Source organism: Leuciscus leuciscus, assembly GCF_965113295.1.
Source record: "Leuciscus leuciscus genome assembly, chromosome: 5".
In the NCBI taxonomy this organism is placed as follows: domain Eukaryota; kingdom Metazoa; phylum Chordata; class Actinopteri; order Cypriniformes; family Leuciscidae; genus Leuciscus; species Leuciscus leuciscus.
In genome coordinates, this window is record NC_138729.1 from 19,254,483 (window position 1) to 19,277,751 (window position 23,269).

At 37.6% G+C, this 23,269-nt stretch overlaps 1 protein-coding gene across 3 annotated transcripts in view; it reads right to left on the bottom strand.

The window, feature by feature from the left end:
- The window catches only part of apba1a (amyloid beta (A4) precursor protein-binding, family A, member 1a), a 66,216-nt gene that overhangs the window by 13,033 nt on the left and 29,914 nt on the right, over nt 1-23,269 (bottom strand). For 2 of the 3 annotated variants that reach the window (XM_082168660.1, XM_082168661.1), the window contains exons 3-7: nt 10,585-12,254; nt 4,968-5,078; nt 3,866-3,905; nt 3,616-3,761; nt 565-597 (exon numbers count right to left, since the gene is read on the bottom strand). In XM_082168660.1, coding sequence (XP_082024786.1) covers nt 565-597; nt 3,616-3,761; nt 3,866-3,905; nt 4,968-5,078; nt 10,585-12,186 — 1,932 coding nt within the window. In that variant the 5' untranslated portion in view covers nt 12,187-12,254. The remainder of the gene's footprint in view (nt 1-564; nt 598-3,615; nt 3,762-3,865; nt 3,906-4,967; nt 5,079-10,584; nt 12,255-23,269) is intronic. The other variant, XM_082168662.1, reaches the window with a different exon arrangement.

Genomic DNA, 23,269 nt, shown 5'->3' on the forward strand with positions numbered 1-23,269 from the left:
CTCTGATAACCTGTGCTTTTTTAAAAGCCAGCTAGTATTGCAAGTTGGCATGGGGTTAGTTTGGTTAGTTTTGTTCTTCATTTCAAGAAATTCAGTAAGTTAAGAGAAAGAGAGGGATACAGAGTTTTCAACCAAGTGCTGGACAGCTGAATAAAAAAAGACCAAGAGAAGTGCAAAACATGCTGTGCCAGAAATACACCTTCAAAAACAGTCACAAACACAGCACAGTACCTCAGAAAGAAAAATATCAGGTACGAAGAAGAAGAAAGTAAAGATCACTTGCATTTTCTGTATCCAGCAAACTAGACATTCCTGGCCTTAACTTATTCCACGGCTTCCCCATGTAAGATCTGGTGATAAAACTGAGGTAATGTTTGGTGTGGAATGAACAATGGCTAACAGACTGTGCGGACGGACACAGGTACATGACTCATTGCTGGATTCAGAAAAAAATGGCAGAGTGACAGAAATTATGAAAACACTGAAGTGCTGAAACCAGGCAAAAGAAGACGACGAAGAACAAAAATAAAAACAAAACACCAAACCGATGACCAATTACTGCACCTTCTTCCTGTTTTTGGCTAATTTCTGGGCCGTCTGCTTGGCATGGAACAAACAGAGACAGGAACAGTGTTAGATAAAGCAGAGCTCAGCAAGACCAATCACATTTGAGGCATCTCTCTGCTCAATAAGCTGCATCTGAAAAGTGACTGCATTTTCATCAGCTGTAGAACGGATACAGATGACACCAAGCCAAGATTATTACACACCACCCTGCAACTATATGTTGCCTTTGGTTTCTTTTCATGGCAATTTGCACCATCATCCACCAGGTGGCCCATTTGTTCTTTTAATAAAACGTCTACTATTGGTGTTATATTACAGAACATCCTGTTCATAAAATATCAGCCATACAAAGCAGGGATGAACTCTGCTGAAAATTAGATTAAGAGCAAGTTCAAACTTGCCAGAGGCTGTGATAATGGATCGAACTGGCCATCTAAGGAAGATCTACATCATGGCAGCTGAGGCAGGGTGTATTGATTCAGATGTCTCTCCAAATGCATGCAATTTACACTTGTTTTATGTACCGCACTGAATCTGTCAATCTACTAAAACCCCCATATTAACGATCCTCAAGGATGTCACTCATTTTGAGCTCATGGTTGTGCATTGGCGAAGGTACGGTGTCTCACACATGCAGGTGAGGTGTGACCCAATAAAACAAAGAACTCATAACCTATGATCATTTTTCAATTGTCTTTCACAACGATCTCATACCAAGAATAAAGGCCTGTTCACACCAAGAATGATAACTATAAAGATAACTATATTAGCGTCCACACCAGTGGCCGATATTGTTCTGTTTATTCTAAGCGCAGGCTTGTCTGTCACTTTAAATGCACCAACAGGATGGATTCTGATTGGCTATCAATGCTTTTATCGTTTATCAGCTCGTTCTGAAAGTGATTCCACGATATTGTTTCTCTGTGCCGTTATCGTTATAGCTGTGGTGTGAACTCTGCTATTCTTTAATATTGAGAAAGATTTTTAGAACTATATCTTTATCGTTATCTTTATAGGTATCGTACTTGGTATCCTTAACTGTATAATCCATAAGCATTTACATATTTACATATTGTCTTTTGGGGGTCAAGTGCATAAATCCAAAGATTTGACATCTATTTGGCCCACATTAAACTTTTTAAATTCTAAGGAGGAGCTTCTTTACAGGAGAAGTGGAAACTTTTTTTTAAAGGTGATGTGAAATGTGACTCTTGGTCTTTTAAGCAAAACTGTTAAATCAGATAATCTACAGAAGGACAGCATATTGACTTATTCTGTAATTACTAAATTAGTGTCAAGGTTCCCTGTCAATATTTGACCAAAACTCATTTGAGGAACCCTTCAACCTTAACTGCTAAGAAGACCAGATCAGGTAATAGGGATGCATGATATCTATCAGTTATGGGATTATTTTATTTATTCATTTATTTATTTCAATCAATTTAGATATAAAGATGATATTGGATATTTAATTGCGCTGCTCATTTAAAAAAAAAAAAAAAAAAAAAAAAAATGAATTTCCATCAAACCCAATTTTATAACAACTACATTATAATATTGGGGTGCCTAATTTTACTTGTAGCATTTAATATGACTGATTTAGTTTTAAGTGTCTCCAGCATTGGATGTTGGTGTGCTGGTGTCATCATTATGCTGCTTAATATATTCCCTAGTAATATCTAGAACTACTTTACCAGCTAACAGGGAATGTTATCAGAACTTTCTGGCAAGGTTCTCTCAAAGTTATGAACAAACATTATTCCACTAATGTTAATAGAATGTTTGTTCAGAGTTATCTGGCCTTTACTAATATTCTCAAAACGTTAGCACAACACATTCTTTTATACATCGTTCATGGAATGTTTTTTCTCTTAAACATTTCAGTTGGATGTTCATTTAATTTTTTTTAAAAGTTACTACTTTTAGTTTTTTTTTAAAAGTTACTACTTTTCAAATGTTTATAGAACATTTGAAAGGAACGTTCCCAAAATGTTTGCAACAGATAAATATCTATATATAGATAAAATGGAATGTTCTATTAATGTTTGTATAACCAATAAAAAAAAACATGGGGCGTTTTGATAGTTCAGAGAACATTCAAAAACTAACATCTTCATAACTTAAAATGAATGTTAGAAATGTTTTATTTAGAACATATTTTTGTTAGTAGGGTTGGCCAATTTGGTGAAAAGGTAAATACTGGTCCATCAGCTAGACCAGCACCAATCCAAGGCTAAGCAGAAATGAATTTCATGCTGATTTAAGCTTATAAGCTGATAAAACTGAAGAATATGATGTCCACACAGTTACCTTTCAATGACTTCATAATTATAATCATTAGCAATCATCCATTCTGATATCGTTGCCTGCAATACCACACAGCAATCTGTAACTGAACATTTTAACACAAAATGTACATACAAAGGGACATGCTGAAAGAACACTAAATGGCACAGGTGTTGGGCTCACTGCATTTTTTAAGGTGGAGGTAAAAAATGCTGAGTAATGCAGCTGACAGGGCGAATGGCTGATTTATGCTGCAGGAGGATGAACAGGAGGGAGGTGGTAAATGTCTCTGATCCTCAGGAACAAGAATCATGGGATAGGTCCCTGCATTTGACTATGGAATCATTACCGCAAGAGGACCACACACACACACACACACACACACACACACACACACACACACACACACACACACACACACACACACTCTTAGTTGTATGATCATCTCTCTTCTTCTGCAGTGAACTGACATTTCAATTCGAACAACAAAATATGACTTTCTGTCTGCAGAACGCAACTTCATCATGTTGTATCCGAGGAATAAAATGCTTGCGCAATAAATACACTATCTGTATACGACAAGTCAGAGCACAGCTCTGCATTCCTTATGAATTTCCATTATTTTGTCCTAAAACTGTCACTTTTGGTTTCTTGGAACATTTATGCTGATCCTGAAGCAAGTATTGCTTAGGAAATTTCTTGAGATAGATTCATAAAAGCTCGGGTTTACAGTGGGGTAAAGACAGAACCCTTTCACCTCACCTTAATGCGACTCACAGCCTCCTGAGCCTGCATCATGCGCACATTTTTGGAGGGTGTCTTGTCTGAGAGCAGCTGGGTGGATCCCAGGTAGTTAGCAGCAAAGATAATACCATCAATGAGGTCCTCTGGGTCACATGGGCCTGGTACTAACAGAGAGGAGAGGAACATTTCAGATCATCTTCAAAGCATGCTTATGTGGCAGCTGTGGACCTGAAAATTTTAACAATTAGGAAATTACAGACAATCTTACCTTCCACATATGTCGGGAATGAAGCAAGACTTCTCCTTGACTGCACATACAACAACAAAGACACAAATGGCTCAATACAACATTCTTTAAGCTGTTATTTTTAGGTATGGCATGTCCCTTTCTATATTGCACAATATAATATAATATATTATATTATATAATAGAAAATAATACAGATATACCATGATAATATAATATATATATATAATAATATAATATATGGTAACATAATATAATATTCAATAATATATAAAAATATAGTATTTTGTATTATAGTAAGCAATACAGATGGATGGATAATGCACAGTAATATATTATGTTATATTATACATATCTATATATTATACAGTGAATTTCTCTGAGATCATAGATGCCACTTCTTGGGCTTTTTGGGATAATATTTGAAGGTTTGGTGATTTTTAGAAATGTTTTTTTTGGGGTAACGCTTTACAATAAGGTTTATTTGTTAACATTAGTTAACTACAAATTTAGTTAACATGGATTAATAATGAACAGTACTTGTACAGCACTTATTAATCTTTGTTAATGTTATTTTCAACATTTTTCTAATACATTATTAAAATACAAAAAAGTTGTATTTATTAACATTAGTTAGAACCAACATAAATAGTTGTATTTTTATTAAATAATGTTAACCAAGATTTATAAATACAGTAACAAATGTATTGCTCATTGTTAGTGTTAGTTAATACAGTACATTAATGTTAACAAATGAGAACTTATTGTAAAATGTTACCGTTTTTGTTTAAAAATGACATTTCTAGACAATGTATTCTTGCCTATATATACAGTAATTAACTGAATTAATAATACAAAATAGCAAAGCAAGAATACATTATATATAGGCAAAGCAGAAATACAGTTTTAAACTTGAATCTGCTCCAATTAATCTATTATAACGGTCTCTTGAATAATTTATAATAACTTCTAAATCACACACAGTCAGGGCCCTAATGCTGTGGCCAGTAATATGTGTCTAATTAAGTTCCTAGAGCACCTTCTCAACATTATTACCAAGAATAATAAAAAAGAAATCTTCAATTTTCAGCACAGTTTCAGAGGTCTATTCATAGCCTCCTACCTCTTTACTGGCTGGAGATGGAGACTCAAAGCTGTCGCTCCCCTCGTGTGGCGGCAGGGGACGGCTGGAAGACTCCGCCCCCTGTGGGGACGTGGAGCCTGAGCCTGGAGACTGGACAAAACAGACACATTCATTAATATTGCATGCTTTACAGTCTATCATTCTGGACAGCTGACTAATACAAAAACTACATTTACTCATGTATTGAGACTTTCTGTGACATTTAGAGTGCATTATGTTAATACAAGTCTTCACAGTTTTTGAATAAATTAATGAATAAAAGAAATTGGTATAATTTAAATAGCAGGGCAATGAGGTAGATTCAAACCAAAGAGAGTGATACAATAAAAAGACTAATGTGACAATTGAAAACTGTCAGTTCATGCTGTCTCAAAACTCCACATCATTCCTCTGAAGAGGTCATATCTGAGTCCAAAATGTGAAATACTACAGAAACAAATGACTAATGAATAACCAGAGCACATTAAAATGGAATTTTTTAAAGATATTTCCTGTTCATCTTTTGTCATAACATATAAATACTGCAGTCAAGTCCCACAATGTATCTCCATTGCAATAATATAATCAGATGTGTAGAATGGAAATGAGAAATGGAAATTTAAGCAACATCAACTTGGATGTTTAAGTCATTTCAACTTAAATTACATTCAACTGACTTAAAAAATGGTTGAATCTTGTATAACAAAAAAAGTTGAAAACTGATTAACTTATTTTGATGAGTTTAAGCAACGTAAAAACATTACGCTGATACTAAAACATTTGAAGATAAATCCAAACCACATTTACGTAAAGCTCCTCACCTCATCACCATGGTGACGATCTACCTGATACGTCCAGAAATTTTCCATATCAATAAGCGCTTACAAGAGCTGCAGTGAAAAATGTTCTTCCTCAAGATACACTCAGATCAAGTGCAACAGCAGATGTTGCTCTTTGGACCAGAGTACAAGAGGGAAGAACATAAGAGCCTCTTCCTCTCTCATCAAACTCACGTTGATAACTCCACTCACAACAGAGGAGAACACGGCTCCAGTTACAGCCTGACCTGGGAAAACTGTTCCTGGAACAGCTTCGCTCAAGAGTGACATGGATCAGAGACCACCACACTATGCCACATCAGTGCTATTCTGCCGGAAAAACTAATTTCTGCTAAATTCCCTGACATGTTTACTGGTGGAATAAGCAGCACTAATGAAGATAGCAGATACTAGAAGTCCCTATTAGTTATTGACTCATTTTTGACTTTTCACACACTGAAATATAAATGACCTATACGCTGAGTTTAAATACAAATAAAAATAATGAAAATAAATAATACATTTTAAAGCATGTTAATGGAGGGCAGGGGAACACGGCAGTTTTTCTTCTCTGGTGTTATATGAGCCTTGCTGAATTATTTACAGGCCGTCTCTTTCTGTGTCTCTTTGCACTAAATAAATCATATTGTGAAGGGGAAAAATAACAGGCTTCTGATGAAATGTCAAATTCTGAGAACGGCACAGACAGGACACCACCAAGTGTTCAGCGTAACTTTAATGGGATTTAATTGTGGGATATGTGGAAGATGCATGACTGAACGATGTTCACTGAACGACCGTTGTTTACAGTTGAGATAATACAAAATTAATATGAAATGTTTAGGATGGTTCACTATTTCTAGGGAATTAATCAAATGTAAGAATTTTCTAAATAGATACGAACTTTTGAAGAGGATTTTTGGATCATCTCAAATCATAGTGGAGAAAATGATCATCAGTTTTGACACAAACGTGGAGTTCATGCAGCACAAGTGCTGCTGTCAATAAAGCAAAAAAAGACAAACCAAACACTAAGAAAATGTGACTGACTTGTTAGCTAATAATATATTTCTTCATAAAAATATTGAATTGCAAAATAAAAGCTTTCACTGGTCTCAGACTGTATATGGAAACGCCAGTGGCCCTGTCCCAAAGAGAACCCTAAGCCCTCGCGATCTTCCTCTGAGTCCAACTTTCCTGATGTAATGGCGTTTTGACTGTCAGGAAGTCTGCTGTGGAGACCCTTCTGAAACCTAAAATGACAAGTGGGACAACTTACGGTCTTGTGGACTTAACAGAAACAAGCACGTGGAGGCCATTGTAAGACCTCAAGACCCCAAGTGCACATGAAGTGTGGCATTTGGAACAGGGCCAATGTTGTTATTGTTGATATCAGCAACTAGATGTTAAACTATTATGAGTTATGACATGGGAAATCAAATTTGCCTTGATCTTTTGACATAAGCACTCTTTGTACCATTAAAACGTCCCGCAAGTTTCACAGTTTAAAACATCCTCATTATATAAACTAAGCATTTATTTAATCAAGCTCCAAAAATGGTCCGTTTCGATATTGCGAGATCTGTGACGTCATTTGCATATGCCTGCCTCCAGAGCAAGACATCGACGAATAGTTTTACATCATCGCACCATCGCCCACTGGAGTTAAATCACAAAAGACTAACATTTGCCTACACCGGATGTGAGTGTCGCATCAAAAGCCAGACCAAAAAAGTTGAGAAATAAAACGTAATCATAATCATATCACTCCAATATTAGCTTCTCTTCATTGGCTTCCTGTCTTTTTTAGAATTCAATTCAAAATTTTCTTGATTGTTTTTAAAGCTCCTAACAGGAAAGCTCCTTCTTACATTACTCATCTTATTTATTTGAATTCAGCTCCAAAGTCCATTAGGACTGCCAAAAAGCTCTCATACACGTCCCACGGTCACATCTTAAATCGAAAGGTGACAGAGCCTTTGCAGTTGCTGCTCCACGGTTATGGAATCAGTTGCCACCGGCCATTAAATAGCTCCTTCTATTTCTGTTTTTAAATCTAGACTTTAGACACATCTTTACTCTTTAGCCTTTTCCTGATTATTAATTTATGGATTAGTAACGGTTATCTTTGTTAATTTAATACTCTATTTTATTTTAATGCATTTTATGATTGTTTGTACAGCACTTTGGTCAGTGTAAGCTGAATTTAAATGTGCTCTATAAATAAAATTGACTTACTTACTTACTAATAAGTAAATAATTCATGTAAATTAAGTTTTTTTCTCCATACAGTATGTATTTGTTTTAGGTGCAAAAAACTATATTAATATTATAAGTGTATCTCAAGGAACATATTAAAATTATAATAAATGACATGACCCCTTTAAAAAACATTTTTGGTCATTGAAAAAAAGAAAAAAGAAAAGAAAAGATAAATATAAAAAGTAAACTTTTTTTTTAATTAGCCTTGGCAACTAACTAAAATAATGTTTAAGTCAAAGTACTACTAAAGAAATAATGTTTAAGTCAAAGAACTACTAAAGATGAAGTAAATCTAAACATAAATAAAAAATAAAAAAGACAAAAGCACATAACAAAATGAGTAAAACTTACACTAAAATTAAAATGTAAAAATAAAAGCCAATTAAAAATATTAATAAATACTAAAATAGAATACAAATAATATTAAAATAACATGGGAAGCCACAGAAACCTACTCAGTGATCTGAATAAAAGATGATGTTGTGGGATATGAGTGCAAACATATGCTACAGATAAAACCTGAAAATGTATAATCATCACAATAATTTACAAAATCAACCATAATTGCAGTGGGTGGTGGCTGGTGTCTTCTTTAAACTCCCACTGGGAGATTTCAATTAAGTGCAATTCTTTATATGTTCCCTCTCATCAGAGAGCCAAAAGCCCTCGATCCCATAGAACTGCTTCCAAATGAGGCCTTGTGCTCATGAATACTGCTCAGACAAACAATGGTGATTAATTAACACTGTCGAAATAGCTAACAGATGAGCTGGGCTTTGTGCTGTTTGTTTAGTGAGACTGTGTGTACTTGTGTGTACTGTATTTCTGTAATGTGTTGGTAATAGACAATGTGACTGATTCAGCTGTGATTGAGTAAAATTACGCAGCACAGAATCTATTAATTATGTAAATGTAAAACAAAAGAAAAGATATCACAAATCTCAAGCACACATCATGAGATGATATTATTAAGTTGATACTAACCGCGGGCGCACTTGAATGACATCTACTCATTATGTTAATAAAAAGGGTAATACTTATCTCAGATAATGAGAAAAAAAAAAAAGAGGAGCGAGAGAGAAGAAAAGTAAAGACATGGTAATTTTGTTGCCTTTCTTACACCGATAGCTCATCTTTCTCTCTATGCTTTGTTCAGACAACGTCTGTTGTGGCTGAGGAGCAGGACAACTTCATTTGCACACGCTGGTCATGTGTAGCACTCGCAGAATACAGATGAGCCCTCCAGGCCACGGATAAGGAGAGCCGTTCCATGAGTGCGAGCAGTCTTCATTTTCTAGCGACATGCAATTTGTCCGGCGCCGTGGCAGGCACCACTCATGAGAGAGACTAGTGTGTGCCACCGTCCTCTCCAGAAATGAACAGTGATAGAGCAATGAAGTCACGACCAGAGGAATGATGTGATTCACCCTGTGAGGCTGTTGCAGCCAAGGAGAACAACAACGCAATTGTACACGTCCTCCTTGAAAGAGTGGTTTTTTTTGTCATTTGCTGCACCTGCTACAAATATTTAACATAAATAGAGTAGTGTTAAGGCAAATAGACATATATCTTATCACTCTAATCAAGTTAAAGCAGATGTGTGTCATTTTCTCTGAGTTGGACCTATAACTGGCCTCTGTGTTGAGCGCTTGCACTGAAAGAAAAGTGCAGGTGACGTATATTTAATCCTTCAAATATCTGACGAATTGTGTCATGTGTACTCGGACCGGCAGATGAAGAATGTAGCATGATGTAAATGTGCTTTAGGGTTAGTACACCCAAAAAATTTTATTCTGTCATCATTTACTCAGCCTCATTGTTTAAAACCTGTATATGATTTTAGTTAATCCATTTTTGTCCTTTTGTCCCTCCATTGAGAGTAACCAAAACTTTGAAGATCTAAAAAAGGTCATAAAGGCATCACAAACTGAATACATATGAATCGAGCGGTTTAATCGAAGTCAAAGACAGATAATTAGGCTTTTATTTACATCTAAACAATGAACATCATCACATATGGCACACCACGACACACCACGGAAGCTCAAACGTGCGAGAACCAATGAGGTTTGCTCTAGCACATGACTCGTGGACAAGCTTTTGTATTACCGTTACCACATGTGATGGGCTCTATGTATGTGTGTTTAAATGTGAATAAAAGCCTAAAGTAATTCTGTTCATCATATAAAGCAATTGTATGTTTTGTACAAGACTTGGATTAAACTGCTCAGTTCATAGTGATTCGTTGTACAATGCCTTTACAACATTTTTAGATCTTCTAAATTTTGGCTACCTGGACTTTCAATGGAGGAACAGAAAGTCTTGAGTTTGGAATGACATGAGGATGAGTACATGACGGAATTTACATTTTTTGTGAGAACTAACACTTTAAGACTGACTTTGTAAGCAAGAATATACCATATAAATAAAACTGTGAAAACAACAGCAGTGATGATGCTATAAACTGCATAAACTGCAGTGCAACAACAGAGTAGCAAAGATAGCAGGACATCTTACATAGTGCAGCTCATACTCACATCAGCCCCCAGAGACGGCTGCAGGTCAGATTCTGCTGTAGGACTCAGGTCTTGCCTCATTACCCAGATGGGTTCTTTGGGCTCGTCTGGCGTGTAGGGCGAGCGGACCGTCCTTGTCTTCACCTCCTCTATTGCCTCTTTGATGTCCTTAATAGCCAGTGAGATTGCATCTCTCTTTTCACGACTGCTCCTCACGGCTGGAGCTATCTCTTCTGAGGGACTTCTGGGGGGCTGCTCTCCCCCCTCTCCTTCAGTTATTGGCTCTGGGGGTTTGATTTCATCCATTTGACCATGGGACTCTGACTTGGTCCAGTCTTCTTCATCACCGTCCTTGTCCAGGCCCATGGCGACACGCTCCAGGCTTTGCGAGCTCAGACTCTCTTTCACCTCTGCCACAATCTGGTCAATGTCCTCATCCTGCTCGCAGCTGTCGACTCGGGGATACGGGGCAAACTCTGCTTCCTTTTCAGGGCTGTCTGACTCTCCGTCAGATCGCTCGTCGTAGTGGTGGAGCCTGGACCCAACCGCCTCCTGTTGCTCGTACAATTCACGCTCGAAGAGTCTGAACTCTGCCCTACGCTGTTGTGGAGTCTGTCCCTCAGCTTTGGTCGAGGGGCCGTCCGTGATCTCCTCGTAAACGTGCTCCTGAAGGGTGTATTCAGTGTAAGGCTCAGAGTATGGCTCTGGATCTTCTGTTGCTCCACCTTCACGGGCCTCTCCTTCTCCGGTGGGACTGCGGTACATGGGTTGTGTGTAAACATAATTGGAGTAGTTGGGGTTTAGCGTCTCTGCATCATGGGGCCTCTCGGCATTAGGCAGGGGCTCTCGAGGTAGGGGCGGTGGCTGAGGTGGGTATTGGGGTTGGAGGTAAGCTGGACCACCGTGCTGTTGCTCTGACTCTGCACTCTCGGTGTACTCCTCAGCTTCAGGGCGCAGTGGGATGCCGTATGTGCTTTCGTCTTCTGGCTCCGCTTCAAGAACCATGACTGCATCCCCCTCTGCCCGGTCCGTGTGGTTGTGGAAGCCACTCTCGGTGCTGGCGGATCGGGCCAAAGCGCTGCCACCATCTCCCTCGTCTTCCTCAGCTTCCTCTGGCTCTCTGGCTGGCGTCATGGCTTGCGTAGGAGAGATGAGATGCTGTTGATGTTCCAGCCTGTGCTGTTCGGTTCTCTCGGCATCTCTCTGCTGCCTCTCCCGCTGTCGCTGTCTCTGTTGCTGTGCCCGAAGTCGGGCCTCGTTGTCTCCCTGTCTGCGGTAGCGTGTCACTGCAGGTCGTGGTATGGGCTGCTGAACAGGTTGCTGCTCGGTATCACCATCTTCCGCTGGCCTCCTCGTGGCACGTGTGCGGTTCGTCCCTCCGTTTGATCCCTCGTACCTGCGGTAGCGCGGGGCCCCCTGCTGTTGGGACTGGTAGTGGTTATTCTCCGTACCATGGTTGCTGTGGTGGTTGCGGGAGCGACCGGAGCGGGAGCTGCCATCTCCGTTGTCGTGGCGTCTACGGTGGGATGAGGGGGGCTGTTGGCCCTCGGGGCCTCTACGCTCCAGGTCTGCCTCAGCCGCCTCTCTCAACTCCTGGCCGTGTGGCGCCTCCTGGTGGCTCATGATTGGAAGAGGGGAAGGTCTACACACAGAGCATTACTTCTCCCAGCAGGGCTCCACTCAAGCACGACCTGCAGAAAAATGAACAAAAAATGAACAAAAAACAGATATAAACCTTAAAACAGCAACAACTCAGTAAGAAAGATCATTGATGAATATCAAACAGTAGGTTTCCCTTAGGTACATATAAATAAATGAATAGTACTGTTGTATTTTTTTTTCCATTTAAAAAGAAAAAGCATAAAAAAGATTTGAACAAAAAATATAAAAAATATGAAATGATGGTTAAACAAATTAAAACACTTGTTAAGGTACTTGTTAAACAAATTAAATGTGTAATTTTGGCTGAATAATCTGTCTGTATGGGCTACATGCCTGGGCTTTATTACATTCTATAAAGTTTTTCAATAAGAATTAAGACTAATTCACCTACAATTTCTGAACAATTACTAGGGAAAAAACAGCAACATTAGCCTTTGTTGTAGCTGATGTTTTATTCATAGTGACATTTGCTATACAGCCACATATTGAGATCAGCTGCCTCTGTATTTGATGTACAAAGATTATGATGGTTATATATTATTCACACATGCTTCAATCAGTAAAGGCCTACATTTAGTCAAAATCTATGAAACTGTAGCAATTATGTATAGCAGTAGAAGCATCTCTGTCTGTGTTTACTGAGAGCTTTATCACCACGCAACAGCTAGAAATGCAAAGAGCAGTAGAAACCCCCCAAGCCTCCACTTTCGTTCCTCTTATAACTCTCATCAACATCAGCTGAGTCGGGATGTACAACAAAACAAGCTGAATAACATAACACAATCATTTTAATGAGAGAACTTGCATTCAAACCCCTGTCAAGCTATCTGACCAGTCATGTTTACACATTAACCTCTTCACTTTTTTCAATGTCGGAATGAGCTCCTGAGGGCATTCTTGTGCATTTGGTACAATTGAAAGACAGCACTATTAGACTCGACTACATGTGACCTACTTCTGCAGTTGATGCCAGGAAAGTGGGTGATACACTACCATGAACAAAAGAAGAGGTTCTCAAAATAGGGATGAACAACTGAAAAATATGTGTTTTAATATTATTTGCCAATATTCTAAAATGATTACTTAATAACTGCAAACAACATATTTTAACATTCTTATTTCTTTTATTCCCTTAACCCCCTTTTAATCCTTTAATTATTTAGTTATTTTAAAAATAACAACAACCATCGTTAGGTGTGCCCTCCCCCCAAGCACAAGAGTGAAACTCCACCTATGTTTTTGTCCAAATGTCTTCATTAAATACCAAACTTTTGACATTTTTGGAGCATCATGATGGGTGACATTTTGCAGAAGACTTCCATCTGGAAAGAGACAAAGCTGAAAAGCAGCTGTGATCAGTCAACACAAACAATTAGCCACACTTTCATTTGTTTCCTGACAGCTTACTGGAATGAACAACAGTGTCTTTAAACCTTAGACCGATGGAGAGAAGAGTGAGTGATAGAAATATGCGGCAGCATACGGCCTACTTAAACATGAGTCACCGCTGCAAACATGACATCTGTTTCCATGCATGGCGGTGTACGGCATGTTGTTAGAGATATCATGTCAGAAAGAAGTCACGGTACTCGTGTTCCTGTAAGGTGTGATCAAAAGTGATGGTGCGCATACCGAACCCATCAGAAAGCAGCAGTAATTGGTGTAGACTTGAGAAGGTGACGGAATACCAGAGGAAATAAAATGACAGTGAGCCAACTCCTGACTTCAGTTCAAAACATGTACAAAATCCTGAGGGCAATCATGATGAGTCAGAGGACCAAAAAAAAACAAAAAAACATCTGTACATGCAAATACAGGTATACTCAATAGGGTAAGATTTTCATTTGATATATTAATGATTAAAATTTATCTGAAAACAAGTCCTATTAATCGCACACAATTTTGCTTCTCCTGTAAATAAATCGTTTAAAATATTTAAAAAAAAATTACTGGAAAATAATGTGTGAGAAAAATATATATTTAAAATTATTTAAATTAATAAAAACATTTATAATATTTTATATAGAAATATAGAAAAGTTTTTTTTACAGCAATTTGCATCTTTACATTGTTTTAAAGATATATAATTATGGATTGACTTAAATAAAATTTTAAGTATATTTTCTGAAGTGATTTTCAGTGATTTGCTTCTAAAATAAATGTACCAAGTTTCAAAGATGTTAAGGTTTTTTTTTAAACTGGAAAACCGGACATAGAACAAAACAGAAAATAACAATCTGCCAATGGTTTAAGAAAAATGTAAGCAAATGTATACTGTTTTAAATAGTTAATTTTTTTTTTTTTGGAAAACCAGACATTAATACTGTTTCAGGAAATGACAATTTGCCAATGAGGTTAGAAAAATACATGTATAATTTTTGATTAATTTTGTTTAAAATATATTTTCTGAAATATACATACACAATTTTACTTGTCAAATAAATGCATGTTGTTTTAAGGAGGTTGACACTTTTTGTTAAATGAAAATAAGACTGATAAATACTGTTTCATAAGATTATTTTTGGCAGTATGCAGAGGAAGCGGCAGCTCCAGTTGCTGAGGTGAATCCCCCTCCCCAGCCCGATTAGGATGGTATGTTCAAAGACTTCCAACTCCTACCCTCTCTAAGCAACTGAGTCACCCAGAATCCTTCATGGAGGCATCCTAATATGAGAGATTCTTGGCATGGGTGAGTCAGGCAAATCAATCAACATTGGACTGACAGACCTAACAATGGGATCCCAGAGGGATGATTGTTTACCATTATTGATTTTGCAAACACAACATCTCAGAGTCACAGGTTAACTCCTTCCTTTCCAGAAGCCCACAGCAGATGGGCTCCATTGAATTGCTAGTTGACAAAATATGTTTAGAGCATTAATAGAACTTCAGTCTGAGACTAAATGCTCACATTTTGCAACCTTTTTTCCTTCCAGTGCGATTGAATTTTATTAGAGGTTGCACTGGTGCTACAACCAATTTGACTAACTGATAACATCTCTGCCATATCTGTTGCATATGAGAAACATTAAATGCGCCAAAAGCTAAATGAAACAGCGCTACTTGTTTGACCGCGCCGCATGGACCATTTATCAGCTTGATAAAGCTGCGATGACATTCTCAAAAGCACTGATGCGGAAAACAGGAGAAAGACTATGCCAAAATCGCACATTAATAGTGTTTAAGATACAGTATACTGTATGCATGTACATGAATTGATACTTCGAACATTATCTGTAATGGTTATGGTCTTTTTCAGGGAGGATAAGCGATATATGGAAATCGTTAAGAAGCACACTGTGTCTACATCACACTTCAGACACACAGGTTACTGAACTAACACAAAATAGATTTCTTTATGTAGCCCACGTAATTATGCAGGACATATTAAGCATGAACATATTTCTGGGATTAATGTTAAAGTGGTTCTCTTTACAGCTTCGAAATACATACTGTTAACGAAAACACCGTTGAATCATTTGCAGTTACAGTACGAATAAAAACAGTATTATATAACACAACATTATTACATAACCACAGTGAATAACTGTACATGACGAATTAAGTTGTATGTTTATTAAGTTGTAAGTTGTATGTTTAAGCCTTACAAAGCTTAAATCTGTATTGAGATTTCAGAGGAATCTTTTTGACATTTGTAATATAAATGCTGAGGTGTCTCGTCCATCAGCTGATCTGATATTCGCTACTGTAATGAAGATAATTCGTAGGGGAATAGGTAGGGGAAATTTCTGACTTCAAATAAATAACCATTTAGGAGATTTGCATTGTAAGAATGTACAGGGAGTCTTTTGAAAACGCTGACTCGTTAGGTAATGTTTTCTCATTAAAATCAGAAGATTTCCTATTAATTCAATAGAATGTGAGGGAATACCAATATGGCGGTAGGGTGGCTTCACTTTTTAAGTCATGACTCCTGAACAATCCAGTCATTTATATACAGTAGTCAACATTTGAAGTGGATCAAAGTTATACATGAATTTTGAACAATACCCGTTTTTGTTTTGTCTGGAGCCCTGATCTGTCAGCAGGGACTAACTGGATCATAACTAACTTTACATTTGCGAAGTCCTACAACAATTTCTTGTTTTAATTTCAAAACCATTTCATTAGGTTTTTAAAAGTGTGATGTGTAGCAACAATTTTCAGTCATCAAACACTCAGATTAAGTCTTAATATGCTAATGAATCAGAAAATAAAAAATAATAGCTATCTGGTCCGGTCAACAATAGCTCCAATGAATGAAAATGCTGTGAAAAACCGCTGCAGGCGCTACCACTACTGTGTCTACTCATTCATTCCTGTTGAGGAAAGAGAAAAATGCCCACATATCTCCATCAAAGAACAAACATACAGAGCTTTACAGAGCTAAGACGTGTTCTTGCCAAAACTTCAAGATATTATGCAAATTAGTATTTGAAAATAACCCTGAGAAGGTAATATCAGCCGTACGAGCAGCGTGGGCTGAAACCAGCATGACTGTGAAAGCTCACCTGAGCTACAAAGAGACAAGGAGAAGACTGCCTAAAAATGTGCTGAAGGTCACTGATGAAAGTAGAGGAGCTGGCTAAAGCTGGGCCAGCTGACAAAAAGGACTGCTGATACGGAGGAACACCATGCCATTTTCAACCATCACTCTCTCTCTCTCTCTCTCTCTCTCTTTCTCACACACACACATAGGGTTCTCACACATCGAGTCTTCAGTATGTGTAAGGAGCAGGTTTAATCAGGGGTTGTTCACAGCTCTCTCTCCCACACAGTTCCCAGTGGAGGTCTCACTCAGTGGCTTACCCACAAGGACAAATCAGCATGGAGTCTACTGCCGCTCTCAGAAAACACCATGAGATGAACCATGTGTTAAGATTTCAGAAAATCGCATTCTTAATTAGTGTCGTTGTTTTGTGTAGCAGTCTAAACATCCTTATAAGAAGAGAAATTGAGTAGAAGAGAAAAGAGAAGATATTCAACATTAAATCAAAATGGACAATTTAAGCTTTTTATGGAATTTTGCAGTGTTAATTATAAGTTATTATCTATGCACAATCTGCACATCATTATTATTATTTTAATTCATGTGCCCTTGTAATCTTTAATCAAAAAAATTTCCCCCTCGCAAAAGCAACTCTTCTCTTCTCTGATGACATGTTCACTGGTGCAAGGCTGAGACAATAAACCCTCCAGCAACTTGTCACTCACATGAGATTGCAGCAATTAGCAAACAACAACGATCCAATCAATTTCCGACAAAAACAAGTTCCACCCCAATTTTTTTCTTGTTAATGAAAAAAATTCACTCAAATATTTCACAATAGGGAAGAAAAGACTCATCGCAATTTCCTTTTTATGAAGACTTTAAAGCCTATTTTCAGAGAATGCACTGTGGTGTGTTTTTTTGTCTTGTTGCATTGGCAATTTTTTTCTACTTGTTTTGAAAGGATAGTTAAAAAAAATGAATAAAAAGTTGTTCTAAATAGGGTTGTCACAGTTCTAAAAGTGCAGTAGTCGGTACCAATACCAGTCAAATTTCATGGTTAAAATATCGGTATCATAGCAAATATTATTGTGAATATTTTGTATAAATTTTTTTTTTATTTAACTATTTGAAAATGAAATGCATTAAATAAATGAAATTAGTTTTTTGATGCTCTTAATGATTATAAGTAAATAATACATTACATCATTAGTATGTAACCTTAAAATATTGTTCAGTTAAATAAACATTATTGAAAAATGATCAGGGGCTCGTTCTTCGTACGTCGCTTATTACATCCGAGATCAAATGACACATCCAAGATGATATCATCGTGCTAATCATGATCTGGCTAACTCGGTTCTTCGAACACACTTGCCGGATATGATTAGTATCGCTGGATTGAGTTATCTGAGATAATTGCGCGTTCATGCGCTGGGTTAAAAGGGTATATGTATCGATAGTAGAAACATTGATCAGCAACGCTGCTATTGGCTGCTCAGCGTGGCCAAAGAGCGCGCTCAGCTTTTCTCCTCAGCAGAGCAAGAACAGTCGAAGTTTATTTGGAATTTTAATGTTTAATCAAAACGCCAGGGAACACCTCAAAGTCTGCAAAAGCCAGGAGAGAGGGCTGGCAAAAAGTAGCAGACAATTTAAATCCGTAAGAAGTGGCCATGTTAGATGTTTTTTATCACTTAATAGCCTATATTTTTGTATTTTAATAGTTGCATAATTACTTTGTTCATTGTAATGTCAGAGTCACCACACTAGAACATGGGAACAAACAAAAGTGAAGTACAAAAATATTCTACATAATGGTAATTTTTAGTTATATTATAGTCTCTTTTATAAAAGGCACTGTTAAATAAATGGTTGTCTGTTTATAAAAGCAATCAAGAAAAAGATCTTAGTAGCCTACACTGTAAAATAATTTTTGCTGCATTAAATTAAGGCCGTATAGTCATTTCAACTGTTAAATCTTGAGTAATGATGAATTGCTTTGACTTGTGAAAGTGAAAACGGATAAACTTATGGTAATGTAAAAATATTTTGCCATGAGTTATTGATCACATTTTTCCCGAGTGTAGTTCATTGTAATGACATTGTGTTTTCCTCTTTTGTGCACTTCTACATAATACACCAACACTTGTATCTGTTCCCAAGAAAGTGGTGGCTGAAATATGTGCAGTAAGTGGACATTTTCTAACTTTCCAAAGGAAAGAAAGTATAAGACTTTGTAATGTCCATTTGTTTCCATTGCACTGGACAGTGAATAAACCCTCTCAGATAACTGTCATATGGAGGAACTAGCCTACCTGCAAGTGCATTAATAACATTACTTCATTTATACTTGTATGCTTTATGGCTGCAATATAAGTTGCAGGATTCCACATCTACAGAAAGGCCTACAGAAGAGTCTGCACAGACAGAGGAGACATAGGCCTACAGGTGGGCAGTGTATAGACAACTTTTCCTTTTTATTTGTTGCATGAGGCATGTGTCTAATATCTCTTGTTGCAGGCACTTGAACACTGGCTTTTCTTTACAAAGAACAATTGAAATAAAACTCAAGGAACTAAGTATATTTGTCTTTTATTAAACATTTAATGAAAAGGTTTTTTTTTTTTTTTTTTGCAATGTTGTGTAATATGGCACATGCAACAATACCCCAGGCCCTGTCAGGTGTGCAACCCTCAGACTTTTCCGACACTGAAATCTTCCCTTAATGCCTGGCTCACACTACAGGAGTTTTAGGCCGATTTATGCCCGATTTCCCCCTCCCGAGAATCGGAGAAAAAATCTTGTCGAGGACCTTGATCGGTTCCGATGTTCGGCGCAGATTATCTGGTAATGTGAGGTGTTCACAGATCGAATCTTGCACCTCCCGATCTGCTCTCACACAAATCGGGCTCGCCCCGATCATATCAAACATGTTTGATATTTAAGATTTTAAATCGGGATGAGCAAGTCTGTGATTACGTCAGTGCTGTCAAAATAGCCAGGAAACAAGTAGGGCTGTCGTGCTGAAGGAATTTCCCTTGAGATAATTTTGAGTGACTCAACTCGATATGCGTTTTTATCTCCATTTATTTATTGCTAAATAAATGAGTGTTACGCTGTGGTCAGCAGGCACAAAGACGAGTACATGTTCATGAAACCGAAAGTAAAAAGCGCGTTAAAACGAAGTGGATTAAAATGAAGATACAACACGTCAAAATAAGGGTCGGGGGTCCACATAATATAATAAACACAACATAAACATGACAATGAGCTTGTTAGACCATTGTTATATAACAGTTAATTCCTTGAATCTCACTTTACGAGAGGCTTTCTGCTGATATTTTTACCAGTATTGACATTGAAAGTCTCTGCGCATTAGAGACTGTCACTCAGTCATTAAACTGTTCTTTCAACGGAAATGTAAAAATGCAGATGCATTCACAGATAGGTGCTAGATGTAATGAAACAAGCTGTTAATTATTTTAATATTTAATTTAAACTTTGAGCTCCACTTTACAAGACTCTGAGCAGGACAACGCTAAAGCTGATGCGTCACTCCATGATCAACGCCGGCATTGATTTATTGTATTGACCAGCGCTGACGCCATTCATGAGAAATATCCTTAAAAGGATGATTTTTGAAAGATTTCGCTTTCCTTGGTCAGGGCTACCTTTTCACCAATATGACTTGATATGAAGGCACACCCGTCGTTTTGGGCGGCCAGGGGGCTGTGCCCGCCCCCAAAAATGCTTGTGTTTTTTTGTGCTATTTGTTAAAATATTATAATGTTATTTTTTTCCATTTAGGCTATGTTGATTATGAAAAGTGAACAGCACGAGTAAGATATGATGTGCAATGTATCGGGAGACATAGAGTGGGTCAGACATGATTTTGACCACTTCATTACGTTTTGCTTTGTAGAAAGCCTTTCTTTAAAGTGAATTTCGTTTTGTATAAATTGTTTCTTAATTTATATAATTTTTTTATCAACCAATTGCCAATTGCCTGGAAGCAAATATAGCAAACAATAATCATGCAACATGACATAGAGGCGCCTGCGCTGTCACTTGCATTGCTCGTGAACTGGAGCGCATCTCATCATAAATTAACCGAAACTCAGTGTATGCCTCACAGACATGAGAAATACATTGAATCTTTAAATGTCTTTAAACGAAACAATTCAAAACGAAAAGAAATAGGCTACTCTCTGATTATGTAATCCATGTGCATTTCTCTCTATATAGGCGCGTTCACTACGGAGATGGCGATCGTCAACTTCATCTTTGCAGCCGACAGAAAACAGTAGTTTATTAATAAAATCAATGCACGCGTCACCGGATTTACAAATGCACATCTAGCTTGTTGCACGCTTGTTGTCGAAATAACGAGATATCATGTTGAAATAACATTATTAGCCTAATAATAATAAATCTTTAATCAATATTTGATTGAATGCTGAATGCTGTGCTTGGTCAATTTAATAAAATTAATACTTTAATTGTGACAATTAAAATAATTGAATATTAAATATTAAGTGGCCAATTTTTGTAATAGTATGGGCTCGGGTAGGGTCGGGCTTGATTTTTTTGGGCCCGATCTAAGCTCTTAACTCAAAGTACCGGTAGGTTCGAAGTCTCTGTGTGTGTGTGTGTGTGTGTGTGTGTGTGTGTGTGTGTGTGTGTGTGTGTGTGTGTGTGTGTGTGTCTCATGGCAATGCATGTCCCATATGTTTCCATGCTTTTCCACTTCAGATCTGCTGCGTGAGATCACGTGAGGCGCTTCCTCTGGCACGATAATCTTAATAACATTTTGTAGTGTGTGGTGCACCGCGATTTTCAAACCTTGTAGTGTGAGCATGTTTAAGATTTGAGGGACGAAAATCTGCAAAGATTCTCCTTAAGTGTGTGCTGCAACCAGATTTCAAAATCGGTTAGGATTTTAAAACTCCTGTAGTGTGAGCCAGGCATTAGTTAGCCAAAGTTCATTTCATTGCATGCCCTTGTCCTGGCTAGAGCTGCATTGTAACTGGTTTGGGTCAGGGAATGAGGTCATAAACACCTGTCTGCAGGAACATGTCATAATCATCTATGAAAAAATGCAGTTTTACATAAGTGTATGTAATACAGTGAGTTTGATATTTAATTGTGGAACTTTTCTTACCACTTTCAAATAATGTGCATAAATGTGAATCTCTGAAAATTCTTAAGTCATACACAGATCCTGGCAATTTTGCTTTCACATTTGTGATACGGAAGATTTTAGTCAACTGCCTTTTTTTTTTTTTTGATATAATATTATTAATCAGGAATATTAAGAATCCCAATAGTAACTGGGCTGCACATTTACATTGTGAACCCCCTTTCTGTTCACATAATCCCCTTCATTGAGGCCTTGATGGCAAGTCTATGGTAGCCTATAGTCTATGGTACCAATCACGTTAGTGAAGCCTGAGTGACATACTGTAATCGGCATGGTCATGATTGCATGATCTTCATAAAAAATTATGACAGGCTAAAAAATAAAAATTTGCTTTAAAAAAAATGCTTTACAACATTGGGTCTTAAGTGGCTTGGAAATGCCACAAAAAAACCTAAAACTGTTTTTTAAACCTAATAGCGCCAGGTAAACTCCAAATGACACGACAGACAGCACTTTCCATCAAGTTCTCCGCATCTCCAATAGTGTAAAGGAAAGAGCCACTCGCAAATAATCTTAGGCCAATGCAAACAGTTTGTTCTGTAGTTAAAGCCCGACTCCGACAAGTCGAAAATAAATGTGCGTTTCCAACAATTTAATAATGTAAACGACAATCTCATGAGTCACGAGAAAAAATATACATCTCAGAAAGTGCACTATTGCTCAACGCTGGACTTCCCGTATCAGCTCCGCTTATAAAGCCGCAGTCTAATCCTGTTTACATGAAATAAGCCTGCTCCCGAGCAGGTTTAAGCTTACGGACCTGTTGCTATGACAGCAAGTCCAGGATGAGCTTCGAAGAACCAAACAATCCAAGATCATGCCAAATCGTCAACAATCAAATCCAGCTAACTGAGTTAGCGACGTAAGAAGAACAGGCCCCAGGTATGCAAGTTCCAATGTGTTTTGGTTTGTTTCTGTTCTTTTTCCTGTTTGCCTGTGTTCCCGACCCTTGTTTGTTTCCATGGTTACTGTTTGTGTTAAAGCACCTGTCTCTAGTTCTGTATCCTGTGTATATAAGGCCCTCAGTTTGTTCAGTTATTTGGCTTGTGTTTTACTGCCATGTGTATCTCCTGTGATCATAGTGGATTACCTTCTTTGTTTTGTTTATACATAAAGTGCTGTAATTAGATCCCCTTCTCCTCGTTTTGCCTGACCTGCTGTGACAGAACCCAAGACCAATGGAAATTATCAATGTCTAGCAGCTGCCTTCATTAATCTTACCCAAGAAGGACTTAATCTGTGGGAATATTTAATCCACTTTTGTGAGTTGGCTAAAAGTTTGATGACACAAGTTTGAAGACCATCTATTCGGTCAGCACGCAGAGCTGCCAGTGGGTGGGCTTGTCAGAGATGGG